Source organism: Acytostelium subglobosum (assembly GCF_000787575.1).
Source record: "Acytostelium subglobosum LB1 DNA, scaffold: scaffold6, whole genome shotgun sequence".
In the NCBI taxonomy this organism is placed as follows: Eukaryota; Evosea; class Eumycetozoa; order Acytosteliales; family Acytosteliaceae; genus Acytostelium; species Acytostelium subglobosum.
This window is the reverse complement of record NW_012236532.1, coordinates 428,550-450,267: the sequence shown is the minus strand read 5'-3', so window position 1 is coordinate 450,267 and position 21,718 is coordinate 428,550. Positions and strand designations below refer to the sequence as shown.

At 45.8% G+C, this 21,718-nt stretch overlaps 10 protein-coding genes across 10 annotated transcripts; 5 read left to right on the top strand and 5 right to left on the bottom strand.

Moving 5' to 3' along the window:
* Positions 1–107: 107 nt before the first annotated feature.
* Positions 108–1,655, top strand: SAMD00019534_035040 (hypothetical protein; the record flags this gene model as incomplete). The annotated part of the gene is made up of 6 exons (XM_012904396.1): positions 108–227; positions 306–425; positions 682–1,043; positions 1,117–1,303; positions 1,376–1,510; positions 1,581–1,655. Coding segments are annotated over 6 exons (999 nt in total), but the record flags the coding sequence as incomplete, so codon positions are not given.
* A 181-nt stretch (positions 1,656–1,836) lies between these two features.
* On the bottom strand, positions 1,837–2,325 carry SAMD00019534_035030 (hypothetical protein; the record flags this gene model as incomplete). Its single annotated transcript, XM_012904395.1, has 3 exons — positions 1,837–2,022; positions 2,112–2,164; positions 2,247–2,325. 3 exons carry the CDS (start codon positions 2,323–2,325, stop codon positions 1,837–1,839), a joined length of 318 nt encoding a protein of 105 aa, XP_012759849.1.
* A 443-nt stretch (positions 2,326–2,768) lies between these two features.
* Positions 2,769–3,108, top strand: SAMD00019534_035020 (hypothetical protein; the record flags this gene model as incomplete). The annotated part of the gene is made up of 2 exons (XM_012904394.1): positions 2,769–2,868; positions 2,972–3,108. Coding segments are annotated over 2 exons (237 nt in total), but the record flags the coding sequence as incomplete, so codon positions are not given.
* Positions 3,109–3,651: 543 nt separating this feature from the next.
* Positions 3,652–5,433, bottom strand: SAMD00019534_035010 (hypothetical protein; the record flags this gene model as incomplete). Its single annotated transcript, XM_012904393.1, has 2 exons — positions 3,652–5,157; positions 5,227–5,433. Coding segments are annotated over 2 exons (1,713 nt in total), but the record flags the coding sequence as incomplete, so codon positions are not given.
* A 339-nt stretch (positions 5,434–5,772) lies between these two features.
* On the top strand, positions 5,773–6,600 carry SAMD00019534_035000 (hypothetical protein; the record flags this gene model as incomplete). Its single annotated transcript, XM_012904392.1, has 1 exon — positions 5,773–6,600. One exon carries the CDS (start codon positions 5,773–5,775, stop codon positions 6,598–6,600), a length of 828 nt encoding a protein of 275 aa, XP_012759846.1.
* A 1,196-nt stretch (positions 6,601–7,796) lies between these two features.
* On the top strand, positions 7,797–11,645 carry SAMD00019534_034990 (hypothetical protein; the record flags this gene model as incomplete). Its single annotated transcript, XM_012904391.1, has 3 exons — positions 7,797–8,032; positions 8,096–8,567; positions 8,649–11,645. The coding sequence occupies 3 exons, from the start codon at positions 7,797–7,799 to the stop codon at positions 11,643–11,645; spliced, it is 3,705 nt and encodes a 1,234-aa protein (XP_012759845.1).
* An 84-nt stretch (positions 11,646–11,729) lies between these two features.
* On the bottom strand, positions 11,730–17,717 carry SAMD00019534_034980 (hypothetical protein; the record flags this gene model as incomplete). The annotated part of the gene is made up of 4 exons (XM_012904390.1): positions 11,730–16,862; positions 16,954–17,125; positions 17,188–17,497; positions 17,570–17,717. 4 exons carry the CDS (start codon positions 17,715–17,717, stop codon positions 11,730–11,732), a joined length of 5,763 nt encoding a protein of 1,920 aa, XP_012759844.1.
* Positions 17,718–18,658: 941 nt separating this feature from the next.
* SAMD00019534_034970 (hypothetical protein) lies at positions 18,659–19,168 on the bottom strand (the record flags this gene model as incomplete). Its single annotated transcript, XM_012904389.1, has 1 exon — positions 18,659–19,168. The coding sequence occupies one exon, from the start codon at positions 19,166–19,168 to the stop codon at positions 18,659–18,661; it is 510 nt and encodes a 169-aa protein (XP_012759843.1).
* A 436-nt stretch (positions 19,169–19,604) lies between these two features.
* Positions 19,605–19,946, bottom strand: SAMD00019534_034960 (hypothetical protein; the record flags this gene model as incomplete). The annotated part of the gene is made up of 2 exons (XM_012904388.1): positions 19,605–19,846; positions 19,934–19,946. 2 exons carry the CDS (start codon positions 19,944–19,946, stop codon positions 19,605–19,607), a joined length of 255 nt encoding a protein of 84 aa, XP_012759842.1.
* A 1,417-nt stretch (positions 19,947–21,363) lies between these two features.
* SAMD00019534_034950 (hypothetical protein) lies at positions 21,364–21,683 on the top strand (the record flags this gene model as incomplete). The annotated part of the gene is made up of 2 exons (XM_012904387.1): positions 21,364–21,376; positions 21,445–21,683. The coding sequence occupies 2 exons, from the start codon at positions 21,364–21,366 to the stop codon at positions 21,681–21,683; spliced, it is 252 nt and encodes an 83-aa protein (XP_012759841.1).
* Between the last annotated feature and the right edge of the window lie 35 nt (positions 21,684–21,718).

The window sequence follows — 21,718 nt, the reverse complement described above, 5'->3', positions numbered from 1 at the left end:
ATGTGTTTGATCAACACCAAAGTTGGTGATCTGCTTGATTCATTCGTGTTGTTCATCATTCTACATACATACATACTTATATAAATAAATACATACTATTTACAGAGATGGAAGCAAGAGCACCTCCATCTAAAATACTGTTCATACGTGACATCCCTGCTACGATGTCCAATGAACAGTTTGAAGACTTGTTCTCAACATTGAATGGATACGTATCAATTAGAAGAGTATGTTATATAACTTGTTGTTGTTGTAAAGTCAATGATATTGTTGACTAATGAGTGAACTTATGAATGAATCATTAGAAACCATTCTTTGCCTTTGTAGAGTTTAAGGACAGTGGATATGCTACCAGTGCCATGAGGAGATACTCTGGATACAGACATCATTCATTAGACAAGCCACTATCAATAGACTTTGACAAAGTAATATCACATCATCATCATTATCATCATCACCTTAGTAGTACATAAGAGAGAGTGAGTGAGTTAGTAAAGAAAGAGACATAGATTAGAATAGCTAGTATCACATCAATGAGTGAGAGAGCGAGCGTGAGAGAAGCGAGAGATAGTACTACATATAGTGAACTCTAAGGGAGAAGAAGACATTGAGGAGTATAGAATAGTTATCATTAATCAGTACATTACAATCTAATCAATCATAATCATCATCATAAATAAGGACCCTAGATCAAGAGATGACTTCTCCCAGACAAGTTCAACCACCACCTCATCATCGTACAGAGATGTAGACAGTAGAGGAGTAGGCGGCAGCTCAGCAGACAGAGACAGAGATCACGACAGTGGCAGGAGAGAGCATAGAAGTGACTACCGCGATCACAGAGACCACGAGTCGCCAAGAGACAGGAAGGACCGCGATGACGATCGCCATCCCGACCGCGATGATGACTATGATGACACTGCCGATCGCTCAGACAAGCACAGGAAGCGCGAGGTAGAGCCAGAGTCACATCACGATGTTGATAAGAAGCGACCAAGAGAGATGGATAGGTTTGAGAAGGATAGAAGTAGATACAGAGACGCGTATGTATAGTGTTTCGTCGTTGGATTGACGACTCTCGATCGATCTAACACTCAAAGAATGAATGACATTTAGATACCTTGACAGAGAGGACTATCCTCCAACAAAGCATCACTTGCAACCTCAGCCACCAAGAGACTTTGAACCATTCCACCACCTCTACCCTCGCGAGCCAATGCAATACTATATGCCTCAATCAAGAATACCAGATGCATGCACAACACTCTTTGTCTCCAATCTTCCAAAGGATGTAACAGAGAGAGTAAGTCAATTGAATGACCCTTTACAATCAGACTGGACTGGTCTAACCAACAATCAACTCAATCATTGTTAGGAATTATCAATTCTATTTAGGTTCATGAGGGGATTCGTCAGCGTCAGGTTGGTGCACCGTGATGGAAAGTATCCAATATGCTTCTGCGACTTTAGAGATGTACCATCGGCTGCGATGGCCATGGAGATACTTAATGTATGTAACAGAGTGACTTGGATGACGATGATGATTATGATAATTGACACTGAATATGATGATTATACAGGGATTTAGGATGGACCCGAAGGACATGTCGTCGTCCATCTCGATTGAGTTTGACAAGTCAAGAACTAGACATCCGTAGGCGACGCACGCCAACAAGGAATGACTGGGCATGTTCATGCCTACGCTACAACAACGAATGATCATAGCATTGAATAAAGACTCGATTGAAGACTGGAATGGAAGTGCGCCTGTTGTTGTTGTTGGGGTCACAGTTGAGTATATAACTGTTATATATATATATATTTGAAGTGATGATACTACTTGGTCAAGTCTGCCAAGTATCTTGCTCTGTTGTTGAAATGTACAAAGTTTGGTCTGTAGTCTAGTGATTCAAAGCTTCTTTTGGAAAGATGTCCAGTAACTTTGATTGGCTGTAGTCTTGGTGCAACATTGATGATTCCCCAAGACAGTATTACCAGTGCTACTATCGATTCAATTGCAATCTATAATGTAATAGTTGTTGTTGATCGAATGTTAGAATGCTTCAATCAATCAATCATTCAATCATATATTATTGGTTGTAATATCATACATCATAAGGTATATGATCAAAGGACTTATCTGTCAATCTTAGGTATGTTCTGTCTGTGAAGTGATGAATGAAGGAGGAAGGAAGGTATGAGCATATATTGATCGTTGTTATATACACTTCAAGCGCTCTACATACGTTGAAGTGTTGAGAGTACAGAATGAACAAACAGTACAATGCCCACAATGCATAACAGATATCCTATTGATCTCTTCATTGTATTGGTATATATATATATATGTATGAATATGTAAGTATGTATAAGTATGTTGATTATGATGTAGTTGAACAGTAATGTCGACTTGAGAATGAGTGAATGTGAACTTGATGGTGATGAAAAACCCGCTCTTTCATTGAGCCTCCACCTTTGATCATTCAAGACAAACACTTCAAGTTGATTCTTAACATTGTACACAATCAAACATTACACCGACCAATAACGACGAACGACTATACACAGGTGTACCTTTATAATTGAATCATACATATACATCATACAATGCCAGTAATAGATAAGAAGTCAATACAGATAAAGATTGCTGATATGCCAGGTAGGGGTTCACTCACTTCACTTCACTCCACTCACTCATTCATTCATTGTCACAATGAGATGTGACCAATGTAATGTACGATGTACGACTGCAGACGACTGACTAATAACATTGCCTAGATTTCATGCAGCAGGATGCAATCGATATCACAGCCAAAGCATTCGAGGAGCATACAGTTGAGAAGGAAATCGCCATGACCATAAAGAAGGGTATGAATGATTGACAATATCTATGTTGACAACATACTAACTGACATCATTGGTATCATCAATCACTGGCTGCCCATCATTGTCTCAATCATCATACATACAGAGTTTGACAAGAAATACTCTACGACATGGCACTGCATCGTTGGCAAGAGCTTTGGATCATTCGTCACTCACGAGACAAAGAACTACATATACTTCTTTGTTGGTCAGCACAATGTACTTCTATTCAAGGCCGGCTAAGATACTAGTTTAGGTCGTTACAAACTCAACAGCGCGAATGACATCAACAACAACATCGATCGAATAAAAGAAAGAGAAGAAGGAGTGTAGTGTAGAACAGCAACAGCAACAGCAACATCATCATAGGATGGATTGGACTTATATATTACAATGATTGATTCATTCTTGATGTATTCTTAACGATTGGAATGGATAGGCGACAACATCTATCAACTCTGCAATGATGGTTTGGCCACTAAAGTATCGATTGTTTAGTGCCTCTTGAGCTCGTTGTGCAGAGGCCGTGTTGGTGTACTCTATGTAGACCAATGGCGGATGATGACTCTCTTTATCCACATTGACCTGGAGTATATCGCCATACCTTGCGCACTCCTCTTCCACATCGTACACGAGTGACTTCTCCCAATCTGGGTCCTCCATCATCGCCTCCTTATCAATCATATTCCGAAGAAGTACACATGTCTTGTCACCATGATCACTGCTACTACTTGTGTCGTCGTCGTGGTCCATTGTTATATGTATGATTGATTGATTGATTGATCACTCTGATAATGATTGAGGCTGGGCCACCATGCCCTCTTGAGGCTTGATGTTTTTCACAAGGTCCTTGAGTACCTTGCGCACTTTGTTAAAGTCAGCTGGGTCGTCCATTTCAGCACTGACTGGGATGATGGGACAATTGATGAGATGTCCAACTGCCCTCTTGAACTCTTCCAGATGATCCTCAGCATAAGGTTGATCCATCTTGTTGGCAATGATTAATGATGGCTTCTTGGAAAGGCCTGGTTGGTAGGTCTCGAGCTCCTCGACCAGCGTCACATAGTCGGTCCATGGTGCTCGCTGATCCATCTCACGCGCCTTTGATCTAATGCTGTCTGTGATCATCTTGATTGACTCCTCGTCGTCGCCCATATCCTTATAACGATCTGGCACAACCTCCAAAGTAGTGCCATCCCAAATGGCTGGCACGCCTTCATTGCTCATGTCAATGACGTAGCAAAGCACTTTGGTGCGTTCGATGTGTCGCAGGAAGTCCAGTCCGAGTCCAACATTGAGATGTGCGCCTTCAAGTATGCCAGGCAAATCGGCCATAGTTGTTGTGTTGTTGTGATCAGTGACTGATCTTCTGGGTCGCTTAGATAGTAGCATGGGCTTCTTCTCCTCGGGCACGCCAAGATCGACAACGCCCACGTATGGACGAAGTGTAGTGAATGCATAGTTCTTGATCTTTGGCACGGCGTTAGACATCCTTGACAACAATGTGCTCTTTCCAGCGTTGGGATAACCAACCAATCCAATATCTGCGATGATCTTGAGTTCGAGATCGAGGTACTTCTCGTGGCCCGCCCTGCCCACGCCAGCGTAGTCGGGCGAGCGATTGGTACTCGATGCAAAGTTGTAGTTGCCACGACCGCCGCGACCACCGCGCAGGAACACGAGCTCCTGGCCCGGGGTGTCAAAGTCCGCAACGACCTGAACCTCGCGCCACAGTTTCTTCCTGCGCTTTGATTGATCCATGTCATACTCCTCCGAGAGCTGATCCTCAAAGAGTGTCGTGTCCGTCTTGCCATCGATCACGGGACTGTTCAGTTTGGACAAGTAGTAGTCTGGATCAAACTCGTCTGAACTGCTGTCCAATCTCTTATCCTCGCGTTCCACAGCATCGCCATCATCATCAAAGTATGTCTCCATCTCCCTGATGACCGTGCCAACTGGCACTCTGATAATGATGTCTTCGCCACTCTTGCCTGTGCGTCGTGCACCCTTGCCCTTCTCGCCATTCTGACCAATATAGTTCCTTGAGATATGTGATAGATTGTTATCATTAAAGTCTGCACGTAGTATGATATTTGCACCATCTCCTCCATTTCCACCGTCTGGTGGACCCTCTGGTATGTACTTCTCTCTATGGAAGCTTACACAACCTGATCCACCATCACCAGCCTTGACCTTTATCCTTATCTTATCAACGAATGACAAGTTTGATTGATTTGTATTCTTCTGTTTATAGGGTGCCATCTGAGCATTTGATGTACTTAGCATATCACGCTACATGGTATGTCAACAAGTTAGTCGTTCATTCAATCGATGGATGATTCAATGTTTGATCAAACATACCATTTGTTCACCAGTTATATTATCAAACATGTCATGGTATACTTGACTTGGAGTGAACTTTGGTTCCTGACTAGTCTTAGTAGAGTATCTGTTGATTGATCTAGTTGTTGATGCCAACAACATCCTTGAAAGGCATGTTGAATGATCTGTATATCGTCTAACAATATATCCACATCTACCTAGGCCATTAGGCATCAGTGTTTGCATCTTATATATATGTATAATAAAGGTAGTTATCAAACAAAGAATGACCAAAACCTCATTCGTTCGTCTTTTTGTGTTTCCAAGTTCTTCAAAGTCTGGTGACTTCATCAAAAATAAAGGGTGGGTATCACATTTTAATCTACTTCCATTCAACCAATCAAATATACAACTACAATGGATACTAAACAACAAAGATTCAATCAATTGATATTGAATAAGGTACTACGTACAAGGTTGTTTGCATGGGTACATCAACTTAATCTAAATTATATCAATCAACATAATGAAAGTAATAAGTTTGCATTAGTTCGTTGGAAGGAGATGATCAGAAGTCCTACAATAATGACATCATTGGGCTATATACATCTACTCAAGATATATCTTTCAACAGTATATGACTATGACTTTAACAACAGCAATAACAATAGCAAGAATATACTTGACCATTTACAAACACCTCTATATCCTGTTGCACGAATTGCTGCTGGACGTGGATATATTGACATTATAAGAATGTTGTTGGACATTGGCATTGTGTTCTCTGGTGGTGAGATGGCCGAGGCTGCTCGTGCTGGACATCTAAACGTGGTGACACTGCTCCAAGAGTCATTGGGCTCACAACAAGATCAATACAGGGCATTGGGAATGGCTGCTGAATATGGACACATACAAGTAGTGCAATACTTGCACAACATACTGATCAATGATAATGATACTGAACGACCAAAGCCAAGCTCATTCGATAAGATGTGTGTCAAGTTTGGATTTGATCGCGCTGCTCAACATGGTCACATGGATGTCATCAAGTTCCTGCACGAGAATAGGACTGAAGGCTGCTCGACCAACGCCATGATATTTGCTGCGCGCAATGGACATCTGGAAGTGATTGATTACCTGCATCGCAATAGGACAGAGGGATGCTCGTCCGTGGCTGTTTCCATGGCGATACTCAGCAGACATTTGGATGTGGTCAAGTATCTGCTGGCCAATCGAACAGAGACCTCTTCCACAGAGGCCATGTCCTATGCCATTAGAAAGGGCAACCTGCCTGTTGTCCAATACCTCGCTCAAGACCTTGGCGTGCGACCCTCAACACAAGACGTGATCGATGCTCACGAGTCAGTCCTTCCATTCCTCCAAAATCTTGTTGGTTCCTCACATCCATCATGATTGAATGATTGATTGAATGAATGAAAGAAATGAATGTATTATTATTGAATGAACTGGAGTTTGTGAAAGAGGTTGTTGTCTCTGAATGTTGGAGAATGTGATCATGGAGTCTGGAGATTGACCAATCATTGTTGTTGTTAATGAGTGTCATCAATGTCCAGTCAACTTTCATTTGTCTGGCCTGGACTGTGTGTCAAAGGATTGTGAGCTCCCCAAAATAACTGGAAACGCTAACTCCAACTTCAACATCAACATCAACTTCAACGACTTCCAACTTCCAACTTCCAACTTCTCCCTTGAGTTTACTCATCTTAACACAAACACACACACAACACATATGTATATTTATATATCTACTAAACCCACACATACTAGATCACCACAATCAGATCAAACAAACAATGGATCAGGTGATCAAATCACCCCAACCACTACCCCCTGTAAACATAGTGTTTGTGATCAACCCCTCAAACACACACATAAACACACACACACATACCGATCAAGTGCACTGATTGGAAAGGTGGTACAAGATGAATAAACACTTTAAATCCATCAATCAATCAAGGAGGTATAAAGTGCTTGCCTATCAATGGACCATGTGAGTGGTCAAAGAAAGGATCACGCCCTTGTGTGTGCGTGATTGTTAACATAACAACAGCCCTTCCATCACAAACACATCAACATCTAACTTACCTAGTTAGTACACTCTGTAAGCCCTTCCAGTCAACAATCAGGCAGTCAGGCAGCCAGGCACACGGAGCTCCGCCATCTTCCAATCACAACTCCAACTCCAACTCCAATGCTTACATTTCTTTATCTCTCTTATTCTAATTGTTGTTAGTTGTTGTTGTCATTGTTTCCACGCGCGATGTGACGAACATCAGCAACTCAGCATCGTAATCAACTCACTCTCCAACAACAACTCAATATTTATCTTCTGACTAACAGTTCGTGTGCCAATACCATTATCTCAACTCACCAACAACGGCAACAACACACATCCAAGTCGCGGTGGTGTCACACGCTCACTCTTTCACACACTCATAGCCAGCCAGCCAGCCAGCAAACCAGCCATCCATTCATCTGCTACATCTAGCCAGTATACCAGCAAGCTACATCCAGGTGCCCTGATCTATACATTAGTATCAATCAATCACTCAATCAATCAATCAATCAATCAATCAATCAAAGTCATGTCCTCCAAGATAATCCTTGATGTCTCTGATGAGGACAAGGACTCAATGGATCGCATGGACTATGATGACGATAGCCAGAATACAACTGATGGAGGACACTTAAGTGGCAGTAATAGTAGTAGTGGCGGTAGTAACAGTGACAGCGATAGTAATAGTAGTGGCGGCAACAGCAACAGCAGCAGTAGTCCATTCGCCAATATATATCGATCACATGACAGATCGCGAAATGCATGGTACATATTGGCCAGCATCAGATTGTTCACGTTGTCAATCATCCGAACATATTTTATACCTAGCCCCAATGGAATGGGCTATCCCTCCGCGGCAATATATAGACGCGCCAGACTGCTATCATATCTATCATTATTCTACTGTGCATTCTACGCCGTGTTGGCAGTGCTAGCCGGACCACACCTCTACGCCTACTTCATTGGCGGCGCACTGCTCAATGTGGCCATCAACGCCATTGCCGTGCGCACGCACCTCTCGATAACCATTCACACATTGCTCTTCAACATCGTCCAGTTGTCGCTTGGAGCCATAACAACGTTGTTGTACTATAGTCCACAAACGCCAGAGCTGCCACAGTCGGACAGCAAACTTATCTTTGAGCATCTCTACTTAATCAACACGCTCACGACGCTCATCACCACCTGTATATCATTCTCCAACTACTTAATGAGTGGTCTCCTACTGCTCCTACTCAACGTCATCAACATCTGTACCAACCTTATGCTCTATCTCTGGTTCCACGCACCAAAGGAACGTGTAAGTATCCCTGTCCTGGGACCATTCCACTCAATCAATCACATGATCACTCACTCGCTCAATCAATCAATCAATATCCAGATCGTCCAAAACCTCGTCCTGGCAGCAATAACATCAGTGTTGTTGTTTGTGTACAGTAGTATTATAAGGGAGGACATGAGGGAGACGGCTAATAAGGAGCAACGCGTGAGATGTCTGTTTAATATCAGCTCAGAGGCATTGATTATACACAAGAATGGCGTTATTGTAGATGTCAACAAGACGTTTGAAGACCTGTTTGGTGTACGCAATGATTCAATACTCTATCCAGTGCCCTCGCGTATCCACAACTTCTTGCCAGACTTTGACACGGTGTCTGAGCAGTATCACAACAACAACGGCAACAATGACAGCAATGGCAGTGACAGCAACAGCGTGGACAGCACTGATATGATGGAGACGATTGCTGTCAATTCCAATGGTCAACAGTTTGCAGTGGAGGTCAAGATTGAGCGGGCCAGCCTACAGCTTGATGACAATGATCTTGTTGAGATTGTATCGATTGTGGACACTAGTGCCAAGAGACGACTGATGAAGGCCGAGGCCATCAATGATGCTAAGATCAACTTCTTGACCACTGTCTGCCACGAGGTACGCACACCAATCAATGGTATCCTGGCATCGGTGGACATTGTCGAACGCACCATCCTCAACTACACTCAACGCGAGTTCCTCTACTGCATCAAAGACTCAGCCAACTACCTTCTGGACCTGATCACAGCCATTCTAGACTTCTCCAAGATTGAAGCTGGCAAGATGGAGCTGCAGAAGATAGAGTTCAACATGATCACGATGCTAGAGGAGACGATGAATATCGTTTATCAGACGGCCCAGGAACGCGAGCTTGAGATGCTTCTGATCGTCGAGGAGGACGTACCAATCATCGTCGTGGGCGATCCATATCGCGTCAAGCAGATCTTGCTCAACTTCATCTCCAACGCCATCAAGTGCACGCCCAAGGGCCAGGTGATTGTGCGCGTCAAACTGGTACGAAAGGAGGCCACTGGCGAGCCAGCAATGTGCATCAACACAATCTCGTTCGAGGTGGAGGACTCTGGCATTGGCATCAAGGAGGAGCATCTGAACAGCCTCTTCACCGCATTCCTGCAACTCGATGGCACATTGCCATCACGCAACGTCCAAGGCACTGGCTTGGGCTTGTGCATCTCCAAGCGTCTGTGCAATATGATGGGTGGAGACATTGGTGTGCGCAGCAAGTATGGTAGCGGCTCAACATTCTCATTCACCTCGTTGTTGCAGTCGGACAACAAGACGACCTTCGCATCGGTCAGTAACTCCCTGTCGCTGTACAATGCCAACCACATCATGATACACACAAACAACGAGCAGTTTGTATGCACGCCAATCAAGGGCTTTGTGTACGACAAGAACCAGTTCATCTGCGAGTCAGCCATCAAGTACTTCAAGATGCTGAAGATAGAGCTGCAGCCTCTGGCACGCGAGGAGGATCTTCTGGGATTGCTGCAGGGCGGTGGCACAATCACGCGTTGCACTGGTGGACAACAGATCTTCATCATTCTCTGCAATGAGCCATCCAACATTGAAGAGATCAAGCTGGCAATGAAGTTTGTGAACGACAACTGTCTAGTCTACTGGCTGTTGATCAGTGACAGTCGACAGCCTAACGTCGATCCATTCTTCTCGGGCACTCTCAAGAAGCCAATCCAGTTGCCAGGTGTCGTTGAATGTCTATATGGTCTGCAGCGCGTGCCCATTCCACAGGACATGCACTTCCTGCTCACCAACAACCGTACCAGTCGTCCCAGTCAGTACCGCTCCAACAGTTCAGACGGCTGCTCGTTCGATCGCCATAAAGACCTGAACCACAACCGTAGCTCCAGCTACAGTGATCATGTTGCCATCACTCGCGGACTCGTCCAGAACAACCGCAGTCCAAGGACTACCATCGAGAACGAGGAGGATCAGCCAAAGATCAATACTGCCAGCAGCAGCATCCCAATCGTCGAGAAGACCCCTAACAACAACATGCCTCCACTGCCAGTTAGGCCAAACTTTGACACGATGATGACCAACAGCTCAAGCAGCATTGGCAGCACCAGCAGCAGCAGTATCTTGATCGAGCCACCAACCAGCAGCACACAGCGAATGCACCCATTGCTGCCACATAGGTTGCCACTCCACCAACACCAACAACCATTATTCGACCAGATGTCCATCAACAACATCACCAACTCACCACTCAATGCCGATCACTTCAAGATGCACTATTCGTCCTCTCCTGGATTGCTCTCGTCCTCCTTTGACTCACCATCATGCACACCACCAATGTTCAACAAGAGTCAAATACATTCTGGCTACAGCCAATCAATGATTGAGCCAATCAGTCTGCGAATCTCCCAGAACCTTGCCAACGAGCTAGCCAAGGTCTCGCCCAAGATACTCTCGATCAAGTCGCCTTCATTGTCACCAACGTTCGAAGCGACTTCTCCGCCACCACGTCGTATGAGCGTGCCAACGCTTGACCTCGACTCTCAGATGGACGAGTTCTCGCGCAAGTCACGCAGCACCATAGATCGAGGATTCGTTGACATGGCAGACTCGACCCAGTTGTCCAAGTCATCGTTCCGTATTCTGTTGGTTGAGGACAACCTTGTCAACGTCAAGGTGTTCTCTCGCATACTCAAAGACGGTGGCTACAACATTGACATTGCCTGGAATGGCGTGCAGGGAGTGGAGGCATTCTCCAAGTGCTACTACCCCATCATATTCATGGACTGCTCGATGCCAGACATGGACGGCTACCAAGCCACCGAGATCATCAGGAAGAGAGAGCGAGAGATACTTTCGGTCGACAAGCGATACAAGAGGTCATTCGTCATTGCACTGACGGCCAATGTGACGCCTAGCGATCGCGAGAAGTGTTTCGATGTTGGAATGGATGACTTTATCCAGAAGCCAATCAGAAGCAGCACCGTCATCCTGTCCATCGTCGACAAATACCTCAAACACTTCACAGAGGACGACTTCTACTACTTGTCCAACAGGGGCCAATCATAGTAATAAACATTGGCAAGCCATCATCAATCTTTAAAGCAACTTGGTTAATATGTAGTTTATATATTTATTCGTTCCATGGACTCGTCATTCTGTTGTCCTTGTTGACGATGATGTATCCTTTATCTGTTGCAAACGTTGTCGTAGTGATGAGACTGTTGATGTAAGGTCTGGAGCTGGTCCCTTGGCTGATGAAGTAGTCATGCTAACTGGTGTCTGAGTGGTGATTGATGGTATGTCCTTGTTCTGGTTTTTCAGTCTGTTCAGTGTTTCCTGCGCCCTGGATACTGCGCGCTGGTTGCTCTCACGTTGATCAGCTGACAACTCTGTCTTGGCTCCTGGCTGAAGGTTTGGCATTATATTCTGTATCTCTCGCAGCTTGTCTTGGTAGGTGTGTCCGCCAACACTGCTAGAGACTGGAGGAGCGGCGTCTTGTTGCTTTGATAGTTGGCCCAACTCATTCTCGATCTTGGTCAGACTGCGTGCGATGTACTTTTGGAATGGCTCAGTTGTCTGTTGGACATTGTGCGTGATGTCGTATGTTGAATACTGCTTCTTGAAGTAGTATAGATCATAGAGGCCATCTGTTGTGTGATCCTTGTTGCCAATCTTCTTGAATATCTTCTGTAACAGTGCCTTTTGCTCGGTGTCGTTTGAGCACTCATAGTTGCGAGGGTCCTTGTTAGGTTGCTTGGGGTCGGGTACTGTCTTGACGGGCGCGACAATGGAGGGAGCGGCGGCAACTGGAACAATTGATGGAGTTGGTGCCATTGATGTCTTGGGTGCGGACGTTGTGGTGGTCTCAAGTTGCATAATGTTTAGCTCCTCTGGGTCAGCGAGCTTTGGAACTCTTGTGGAGGGCTTGGCGGCGGCCTGGCTGCTGGCAGACGCAACAGACTCTCTCTCCTTCAATCCAATGAGTTTGTCAAATGCACTCTTGCCTCCAAGTAGGTCGGCGAGCAGAGCAAAGAGATTCTTGTAGGTTGACAGCTGGTTGGAGCTGACAACATTCTTACAAAAGTCGACGACCTCACTCTGTTTGGCATTGCACACCTCGAGAGTGAGAGTTGTCGTGGTCTTCTTGAGGGCGCTGTCTAGGTTGGCGTTCTCCTGCAGGAACATGTTGATGGCCTGCAAGATGGCGGTGGTGTCCAGCTCGATTGGTGCACCGGCTGCTGCGCCAGTCTTGAGCGACTTGGTGGCCTTTAGCAGACATCTGAGCAACATGTCATTGTACTTCTCAGAGTTGTCCATCTGTTGTGACCTGGCCTCGGTGACCATCTGCAAGAGACAACAGAATAGTACCGTATTGTTGCTGTTCTGCAGTGTGCACAGTATCACCTTGTTGAGAGCACGGTTCAACCAGTCGTTGGTGGGGTCCTCGGGACGGTCCAGACCGACCACCTGATGGATAGACTCGGTGAGCAATGTCTTGAGTGCGTTCAATGTGACGTGCTTTGAGATCAGCTCGTTGGAGAAGATCGTTACCGTGATGTGGATGACGTATTGGTACAGTCTGAATATGGACTGGTCGTCAAACACTCGCGAGATAATGCTGTTGAGGATGTTGGTGAATGCAACCAAGTATTCCTCGCTATAATACATAAACTTCTCCAAGAAGGCCTGGTCGCCCAGTGAGCTGGTCAGCAGCTTGATGTGCTCGACCACTGAGTCAATAGTCTCGCTGCCAAAGTTGGACAACACTGCCAAGTATCCTTCGATCTTAGCCGTCTCCTCGTCGACGCCATCAGCTGCGGCAGCCACACTCTTGCAAGCGGTGGACTCGCTCAACTTTGTGGAAGTTGACATGTCGCCTGCGACAGATGTGTTGTTGGCAAACAATGATTGCAATTGAGTGCGGTCGGCTGAGGACAGGTTGGTGCCAGCAGTGTGTTTCCAAATGTCGTCTCCAATGTGAGTGTACAACTGGGACATGGCATCGAATGCACCTTGCTTGGATTTGGGATCACGATCAGACATTGTTGTGATCATTGCGCTGACTGTTGCCTTTAGTCCGTTGTTGTTGCCGCAGATCGCCGCGCCATGCTGACCGATGAGGGCACCAAGCAATGTGACGCTCTCGAGTCTGGTCCTCCAGTTGGCGGTTCTCAACGAGACGTCCAGAGTGTACTTGAACAGGAAGTTGAGTGGAATCACCTCGGACAGGGGCTGGTGACAGGCCCTGAGTGACTGCTTGAAGGTCTCGTTCGATGTGCCCAGCTTCTCAGACACGACGGGTAGGATGCAGCCTGTCTCGTAGTCATTGAGTGTATAGTCCAGTTGCTTCAGGCGCTGGGCTATTGCCTCGATCAGGCCGGTCGTGCGCTTGAGTGATGCGACGCCCAGATCAAACAACTTGAATGAGCACCACTTGAACACGGTGTCCAGCACGCTGATGCCAAAGTCGACAGTGTCGTCATCGGCCATCAACGCAGAGAGACTCTCGACGACCTGCTGTTGATGTGTTGGATTGGCCGAGAACATCATGTTGGCAAACATCTCGCTAAACGAAGAAAACACTTGCTCCTGCAAAGTCTCCATAACGTCCTCTGTGTCGTGGAAGTAGAATCCATTGGTGCCTGCTGCCTTTTGGCGCATCAACTTGCCATTGGGGTTGCCAATGACAATGTCGCCAGTGTGAGTGTGTGAGGCTGATGCCGCTGGGGTGGTGGCCTTGGTGGATGGCGCGGCGGCTACAGTATGTGCGATAGGAACAAACTGAGGTGGCTTGCTGGCTGTTGTTGTCTTGGCTGAGGTCGTGGTAGTGGTCGTTGTCGTGGTGGTAGTCTGTGGACGTCTGTTGATTGAGTTGTAATGCTTCTCAATGATTGCTTGGATCGCTGGAAGACTGGATGGCTTGATATCACGGGCTAGTTCCTTCTTGAATAGGTCCAGGGGCACATTGGGGCAGATGGCAGAGAGCAGTTGCTCAGTGGCCACACGCACCTCTGCACTCTTGTCCTGCAGACACACTATGATTGGCTTGATGAGATTGGTCAGCTCGGCGGTCGACCTCAACATGGACAGATAGTTGACGAGCCACGCCAATGCCTCCTTGCGGCTTGTGGCCGACTCTTGGAGTAGCAGCGCGCTGATTGGGATGATAAATATGTCTAGACCTTGGACCTCGACCAGCTGGGTCATCAGGGTGAGAGCGGCGTCTCTGATTGGCTTCTTCATGTCGGCGAGCAGTGCCAGGATGCTAGGCAGTAGGGTCTTTGCCGACTTGTCAAAGGCCAGTCCGATCGAGTTGGACAACAGACCGACCAGTGTGAGCGACGTGCAGATAACCTTTTGGTTCTTGTCGGTCAGCGAGCCCTTGGCGAGACAGTTGACGAGCGAGCCAAGTCTGGGCTGGATACAAAGATTGGCGTCGAGCAGGATGCGCTCAATTTCCTCCAATGCCGACTGTCGCTGCTTCCAATCAGTATCGCTCAGGTTGGCCAGCAGTAAGGTGGTTAACTTTGGTGTGATATCCACGCGTGGTACCTCATCCTCGACGCGCGACACTCTGATGTGGGCCTTGAGTCGCTGGTCCTTGACCTTAGCAAACTCCTTGTCGACCAGATCCAACAGTATGCGCTTGACATCTGAGAGGTAGTCCATGAGCGCCGGTCCAAACACCATGCGCAGGGTGCAAAGCACGCGAACGGCTGTGCTCTTTACGGCCGCAGACGACGAGTCCAGACAGGCCTTGAGGAAGTCAAACAGTGGCTTGAAAAGCAGGCTGTTTACTCCAAACTCCTCGATGGCTACGTTGATCCAGAGCAGCGCGTGCTCGGTCACCTTGGTATTCTTGTGATTGAGTGCGAATGAGTAGATGGCTTGGCTGACGGCCTGTGGCGAGACAGCCTCGGACACGTCCAGCAGGGTCTCTGATGCCTTGTCCTTGAGCTTGACGTCAGTGAGCTTATCAACGACGGCGTTGACAAACAGTGGCAACAAGGCCTTGGTGAATGATTGATCGTGCTTGGCCAGCGCGCCAATGATGCTGAGGTGATTGTTGGTCACCTGGAAGTTGACCTCCTTCCAGCCTGGCTTCTCATGAAGATACTGTATCAGTAGTTCGGCAATGTCTTGTTGGGACTGTGAGGCCACGGCCTCCAAGATGGCCTCGGTGGCCTCCACGCGGTCCTTCAGACTCTGGCTCTCTAGCAAAGTGAGAACATTTGATGGTACCAACTGTGATAACTTTTTTGCGAGGTCCACCAGGTTGTTGTTGTTGTTGTTGCTCGCTGATGGTGATGATGATGATGCTGGACCGCTGCTCTTTGTTTGTGCCTGTCTCTTTGATGTGGCGCCGGCGCTAGGAGACGCGACGGGTTGCTCCACGACCACCGCCTGTGGGACTGGAACGACAATGGCTGGCATGAGGTCTTTGATCTTCTTGACCTTGATCGGATCAATCTGGCCAAAGTATGGCGCCACCGCACGCTCGCCAAGCATGGCGGCCAGAGCGGCAAAAGCCTTGGCTGCAGCATCACGTACTGGCTCGGCTGTGTCATTCAGACACTCCATCAGAGCCGCGGCCAATTGCTTGGCAACCTTGACAATGTCCTGTGGCTTCTTTGTCGTCGAGATAACCTTGTACAACAGGTTCAACGATTCAATCTTGATCTGTGGTACCTTGTTACCGAGGATCGACAACATATCCTCGATGATGTCGCCGATTGCTAAGGTGCGCGTTAGGATCTGCTCCATGGTGGCGTGGACCGCTGGCACCACTTGTGGCTTCTTCTCCTTGTAGCGCTCCATGATGGGGATGACAAAGGCCTTGGCATGTGTGGCAAACTGTGTGCGAAGGCCCTCCGCGAGCAGACCAATGGCAACGATGGCCTTGGTCACGATCATGACATTGGTGTCGGCCAAGGTCTTCTTTAGCACTCTGGCCAGCGTCTGGAAGTCGCCATTCTCAATCTTTTTCGCTGACTGTAGGATGTCGACGAGGCTGTCGATCTGGGCCTGACGCTCCTGCCACTTCTTTGACTCCATGCCCTCGTAGAACTCATTCGTTATCTTGTTCAGTACATTGATTGGATCCATCATTGAATAAGGATCAATCTCCTCCACCTGTTGTGCTGCTGCCGCGGCGTTTCCATTACCTCCAGCTGCCCTTGAAGCGGCGGCAGCCTGTGCCTTTGCAGCCTCACTCCTCATATACCTCAATGGCACAACAGGCTCATCTGGTAGACTATCAAATGCATCATTCAATGCTTTAAGCTGTTGGTTCGCGGAGTAATTGAGTGAGTGATTGAATGAGTTAGCGAATGAGTGAATGAGAGCGAGTGAGTGAGTGATCAATCAAACATACTTGGATGGGATTAAGTGATTCAATTAGAGGAAGGATAGCCTTCTTCATCCATCTGTATATCTCGACCATCAGTGCAGTGGCCTCCTCTCTCACTGCCTTGTCACGATGCTCAAACCATGGTTGGTACTGCTTGAATATAAGCTTGACCTGTACAACCTTTGGTCCAAACGTCCTATTATATGAGTTATGAGTTATGAGTATACTGTTGATGAATGAATGAATGATTGAACATACTTTAGAGCCTCACGCAATACTACCAATGAGGATGTTATAATCTTGAGGGAACCGTTGGTTGTTCCTTTCATTAGGTTGTCAATTACTGTGTCTGGTGAGTCTGCTTCGATTACGGCTAGCAAGAGCTCGATGGTCTTCTCTTTGACCTTTGTCTTGGTGGTCGAGAAACATTTCTCAATCATCACCGGTACGAACGATGGAGCGAACGATTTAACATTGTCACATCTGTCTACAAAGGCTGCCAGTGTATCCAACACCTTCTCCTGCACCACTGGATTGACATCGGCCAAGTACTTCTTGAAGTTGGGTCCTAGATATAGTGTCAAGTGAGGGTCAGTGAGTGATTGATTGATTGATTGAATGAGTGAGATGATAGACATACCATGCTCGTTAAACAGTGGACCAGTAGTATCGAATGAGTTCTTGTACTTTGTGGTGAGTTCTTCAAAGCCACTAACACGCCACTTCCAGTTCTTATGTGTTATGCGATCCTCTATTGAGCCTGATGGCTGTTCATCTTGATCTGCCATTCTTTGTTGTTGTTCCTTTTACTTATTTACAATGTTGTTTGAATGATAATAGGTGATTACTATTATTGAGAATACTTGAATGCTCAACAATTACACATATATACACTACGTTAAGTTATTATTATTATTATTATATGTATCAAACAAGTGACCATCATCGATTGTCTTTGTCAACAATAATGTGTTGGAATAACGGAAACAGTGTGTAATTTCAAATTTGCGCGCTCTCTTTGAAACAAAAAAACTTGATCCGAAGTCCAGAATGAAAGATTATGTGGTTGGTCTTTCGGCAACCCAGGGATAAGCTCAACGGTTCATGTGACCATCCAGATGGATTGAGTGGACTTGATGTTGATTGATCTTGATCACATCATTCATTCAACCAATATATATCACTCAATACCATTCCATTCTCCCATGCCCCACTCATTCTCATTGGATTGATCCCCGATCACTCCTCACCTACTCCTTCCTCATTTCATATCACGGACTTGAGAATCATGATCTTCACTCCGATTGACCTTGTTGTTGATGTATGTGTGTCCAAAGGATGAACCGGCTCAACAAGTTGATTGATCGCTCACTGAGGCATGATCAAATTTGTTGTTGTTGATGTTTGTTGTCGTTTTGTTGTTGTTATCAATCAATGATTGTATCGATAAATGATTGTAGTCGATCATATGAAATGATATTGCTTGGTTTGATTATAACTATATATATGTTTATCATGCCATACTACTTGGATGTGTATAGTACTTGCTGCTATTGCTGCTTCTGCTGTTGTTGTTGAAGGTATACCTCCACACCTTGCTATTTCTAGTTGTGCGTGATTGTCACCGTTCACACCATGCTGCTGCTGATGCTGTTGCTGTTGCTGCTCGTTGTTGTATTTGTGTGAGTTGGATTGTTGTTGTTGTATGTTTGTTAAGAAGTTAAAGAATTTAAAGAGCAACACCGACAGCGTATGCCATCTGCTGGTGAACCTCCAGACCGATCAAGGCGGTAGCCTTGGCAGTCTCGTCGGCGGCTTCGTTGTAGAGTTGAGTGTAGCGGGCCAGACCGGTCTTGACCTCGGCGGCGTCGAGCTGGTCGACGGGGACGGCCTCGACGGCGTTGATGTAGCATGAAGCGTCTGGGTTGATAAAGGCGAAGCCTCCGCTGATGAAGTATTTCTCAATGTCGCCCGACTCGTGGTGCACCTGGACGACGCCTGGCTTCAACTCGGCAATCTTTGGGATGTGGTTCTTGAGCACACCAAACACGCCGCGGGCGCCTGGCAGTGTGAGCATCTGCACACGCTTCTCCTTGAACAGGATCTGATGTGGCACCATGAACGAGAAAGTCAAGAGCTCCTCGTTGGCGGTCTCGGTGGCGAACGATCTTCTGCCAACAACGCTGCTGCTGTTGGTCTTGAGCAAAGAGGCTGATGATCTAGCGAATGACTTGAACATTGTTGTTGCTGCTGTTTATCTGTCTGTCTGTCGTCTGGTCTCTGTTCTAATATACAAGAAATATTATAATAATAATAATATATAAAATATATCTTTATGTGTTTGTTGGGAGCACTATGATGTGTGAGAGACAACTGAGTCTGCGTCAGGGGTGAATGAGCGTGAGTGAGTGAGAATGAATGATTCAAGACTGGGGAGAATGATCATCATCACAGCCACTCAATTATTTTTTTTAATTTTTTCGTTTCGCCACATTCCGCCTCCAATCACTTTGATCGAAGTTCCATTACTCACTCCTTCCGATCACTGAATAATCAAAAGAAATAATTGTACACAAACTAGATGGATCATGGATGGAGGGAAGGAAGGAAGGAAGTATACACACCTATTTGGTGAGCTACTGCAAGTTTATATATGATGATGGTTGGATGTTTGATTAACATCTGTGGCAGCCACCTCCGAGGAGACCACCAACAATTCCGAGGACACCACCGAGGAGTCCATTGAGGTTGAGGTTGACATCAACATCAATATCAATGTCAAGTCCAAGGCCATGTCCACCACATCCACCGCAGGCCACTCCATTGGCACCCTGTCCGGAAGCTCCACCAAAGTTACCGACGACGGCACTCTTTGACATTGAGGTGGCAGAAACGTTGCCCATGGAAGTAAGAGATTCTATAATAGTTTGATTAATTGATTGAGGTTAGGCTTTTGCTAAAGAGGGTAGAGTATGGTGAGGGTAGGGTAGGGTAAGGTACATACTCAAGATGGTCATTTTAGAATGTTTAGGATATTATTTAAGAGTAGAGTAGATACTTGGTATTTGATTTGCTTTGATTGTTTGATGATGTGGAATGGTCTTTAAAGACCTATATTTATATCCATGGATTCCAATAGACACTACTATTCCAAATTGAATGATGCCATACCACAACACTATACAATATAGATCAGATGACAGCAGTTGGTATGGCATGATGGGCATTGCCACGAGAACTGGTAATTGGTGTTTGACACAATAGCAATGTTTATAACTCTAATGGGGCACATATATTGGATGCCCCATGACCAACATTAGTTGGTTAGCAGTGGTGTAGCCAATCAAATTAAAGTTGGATGTTACTCACACTACCATTTAAGGAGTTAACAGGATTCTTGGATTTCAATCTCGTTCAATCACCTCGAAATATGATTGATTGATTGATCACTCATGTTTGGCTAGTTGGTTGGTTAGTTGGTTAGTTGGTTGGATGGTAGTGGATGATGCACCCTCAAACGTCAAATTTCTCACCCTTTAGGAGACACTTCAATATAATATAAGGTGCACACTTTCTTGGGAACGTTGAGTTAGTTGACTGAGATGGAGCAACAACGTGTAGATGGATGAGTGTATGTGTGCTCGCCTGATAGTGGCGAGTTTGACTGATTGACTTAGTGAGTGAGTTCGTGATTAACTTTGATTGATTCGTCGATTGATAGATTGCCAACAACACCATCCATCAATCAATCAGGTGAGAGTGGATCTTATTCAATTAATACCGTTCCATTGAGTGATGAGATACACGCATGCGATTGTTAGAAACTCTAACACCTCACTCATCAAGTGTGAGTGTTAATACATCATCATCAATATTGATTGATTGACACCTGATGTGTGTACCCTCTTAAGTATAAGTGATGTATCATTACCTAACGATCACACTCTAACCACTTTACTCACATCAATCACGTGGTTTGGTCACTCCCCACACATATTTAATAAATCAATCAATCAAACACATATACTATCTCAATGGCATATGGATATATCTAACACACACACTTCTAATTGAATGCCTTAATTGGTAGAGTCATATGGCTTACATATATTGGAGACTTTGGGTTGTATATATATCTTCCAAGTTTGACGAGAACCCAACAAACATGTGAGTTTAAAGAAACAGTGATGTGTACCGCAACTTGGTGAGGTCATCAGTTGGGCGAGTAACCTTCAATCAATCAATGGATTGAATGGATGGTGTTGTGGTCCTGAGGGTCATCACTGGAACTGAAAGGTAACTCTATCATCTCCTCCAATCAAGCCATCAAGGAGTAAAAAGATATAAAAAGGTCACCGGTGTCATCAATTATTACATCATCAAACAATCAAATCAATCAATTATCTCTTAAATAATTCCAATACCTAATCTAAAATGACCATCTTGAGTATGTACCCTCTTACGCTTAATAGCTCTTAAAGCAAAGCCTAACCTCAATCAATCACTCACTTGTAGAATCTCTTACTTCCATGGGCAACGTTTCTGCCACCTCAATGTCAAAGAGTGCCGTCGTCGGTAACTTTGGTGGAGCTTCCGGACAGGGTGCCAATGGAGTGGCCTGCGGTGGATGTGGTGGACACGGAGGAATTGACATTGACATTGATCTGGATGTCAACCTCAACCTCAATGGACTCCTCGGTGGTGTCCTTGGAATTGTTGGTGGTCTCCTCGGAGGTGGCTGCCACAGATGTTAATCAAACATCCAACAATCATATATAAACTTGCAGTA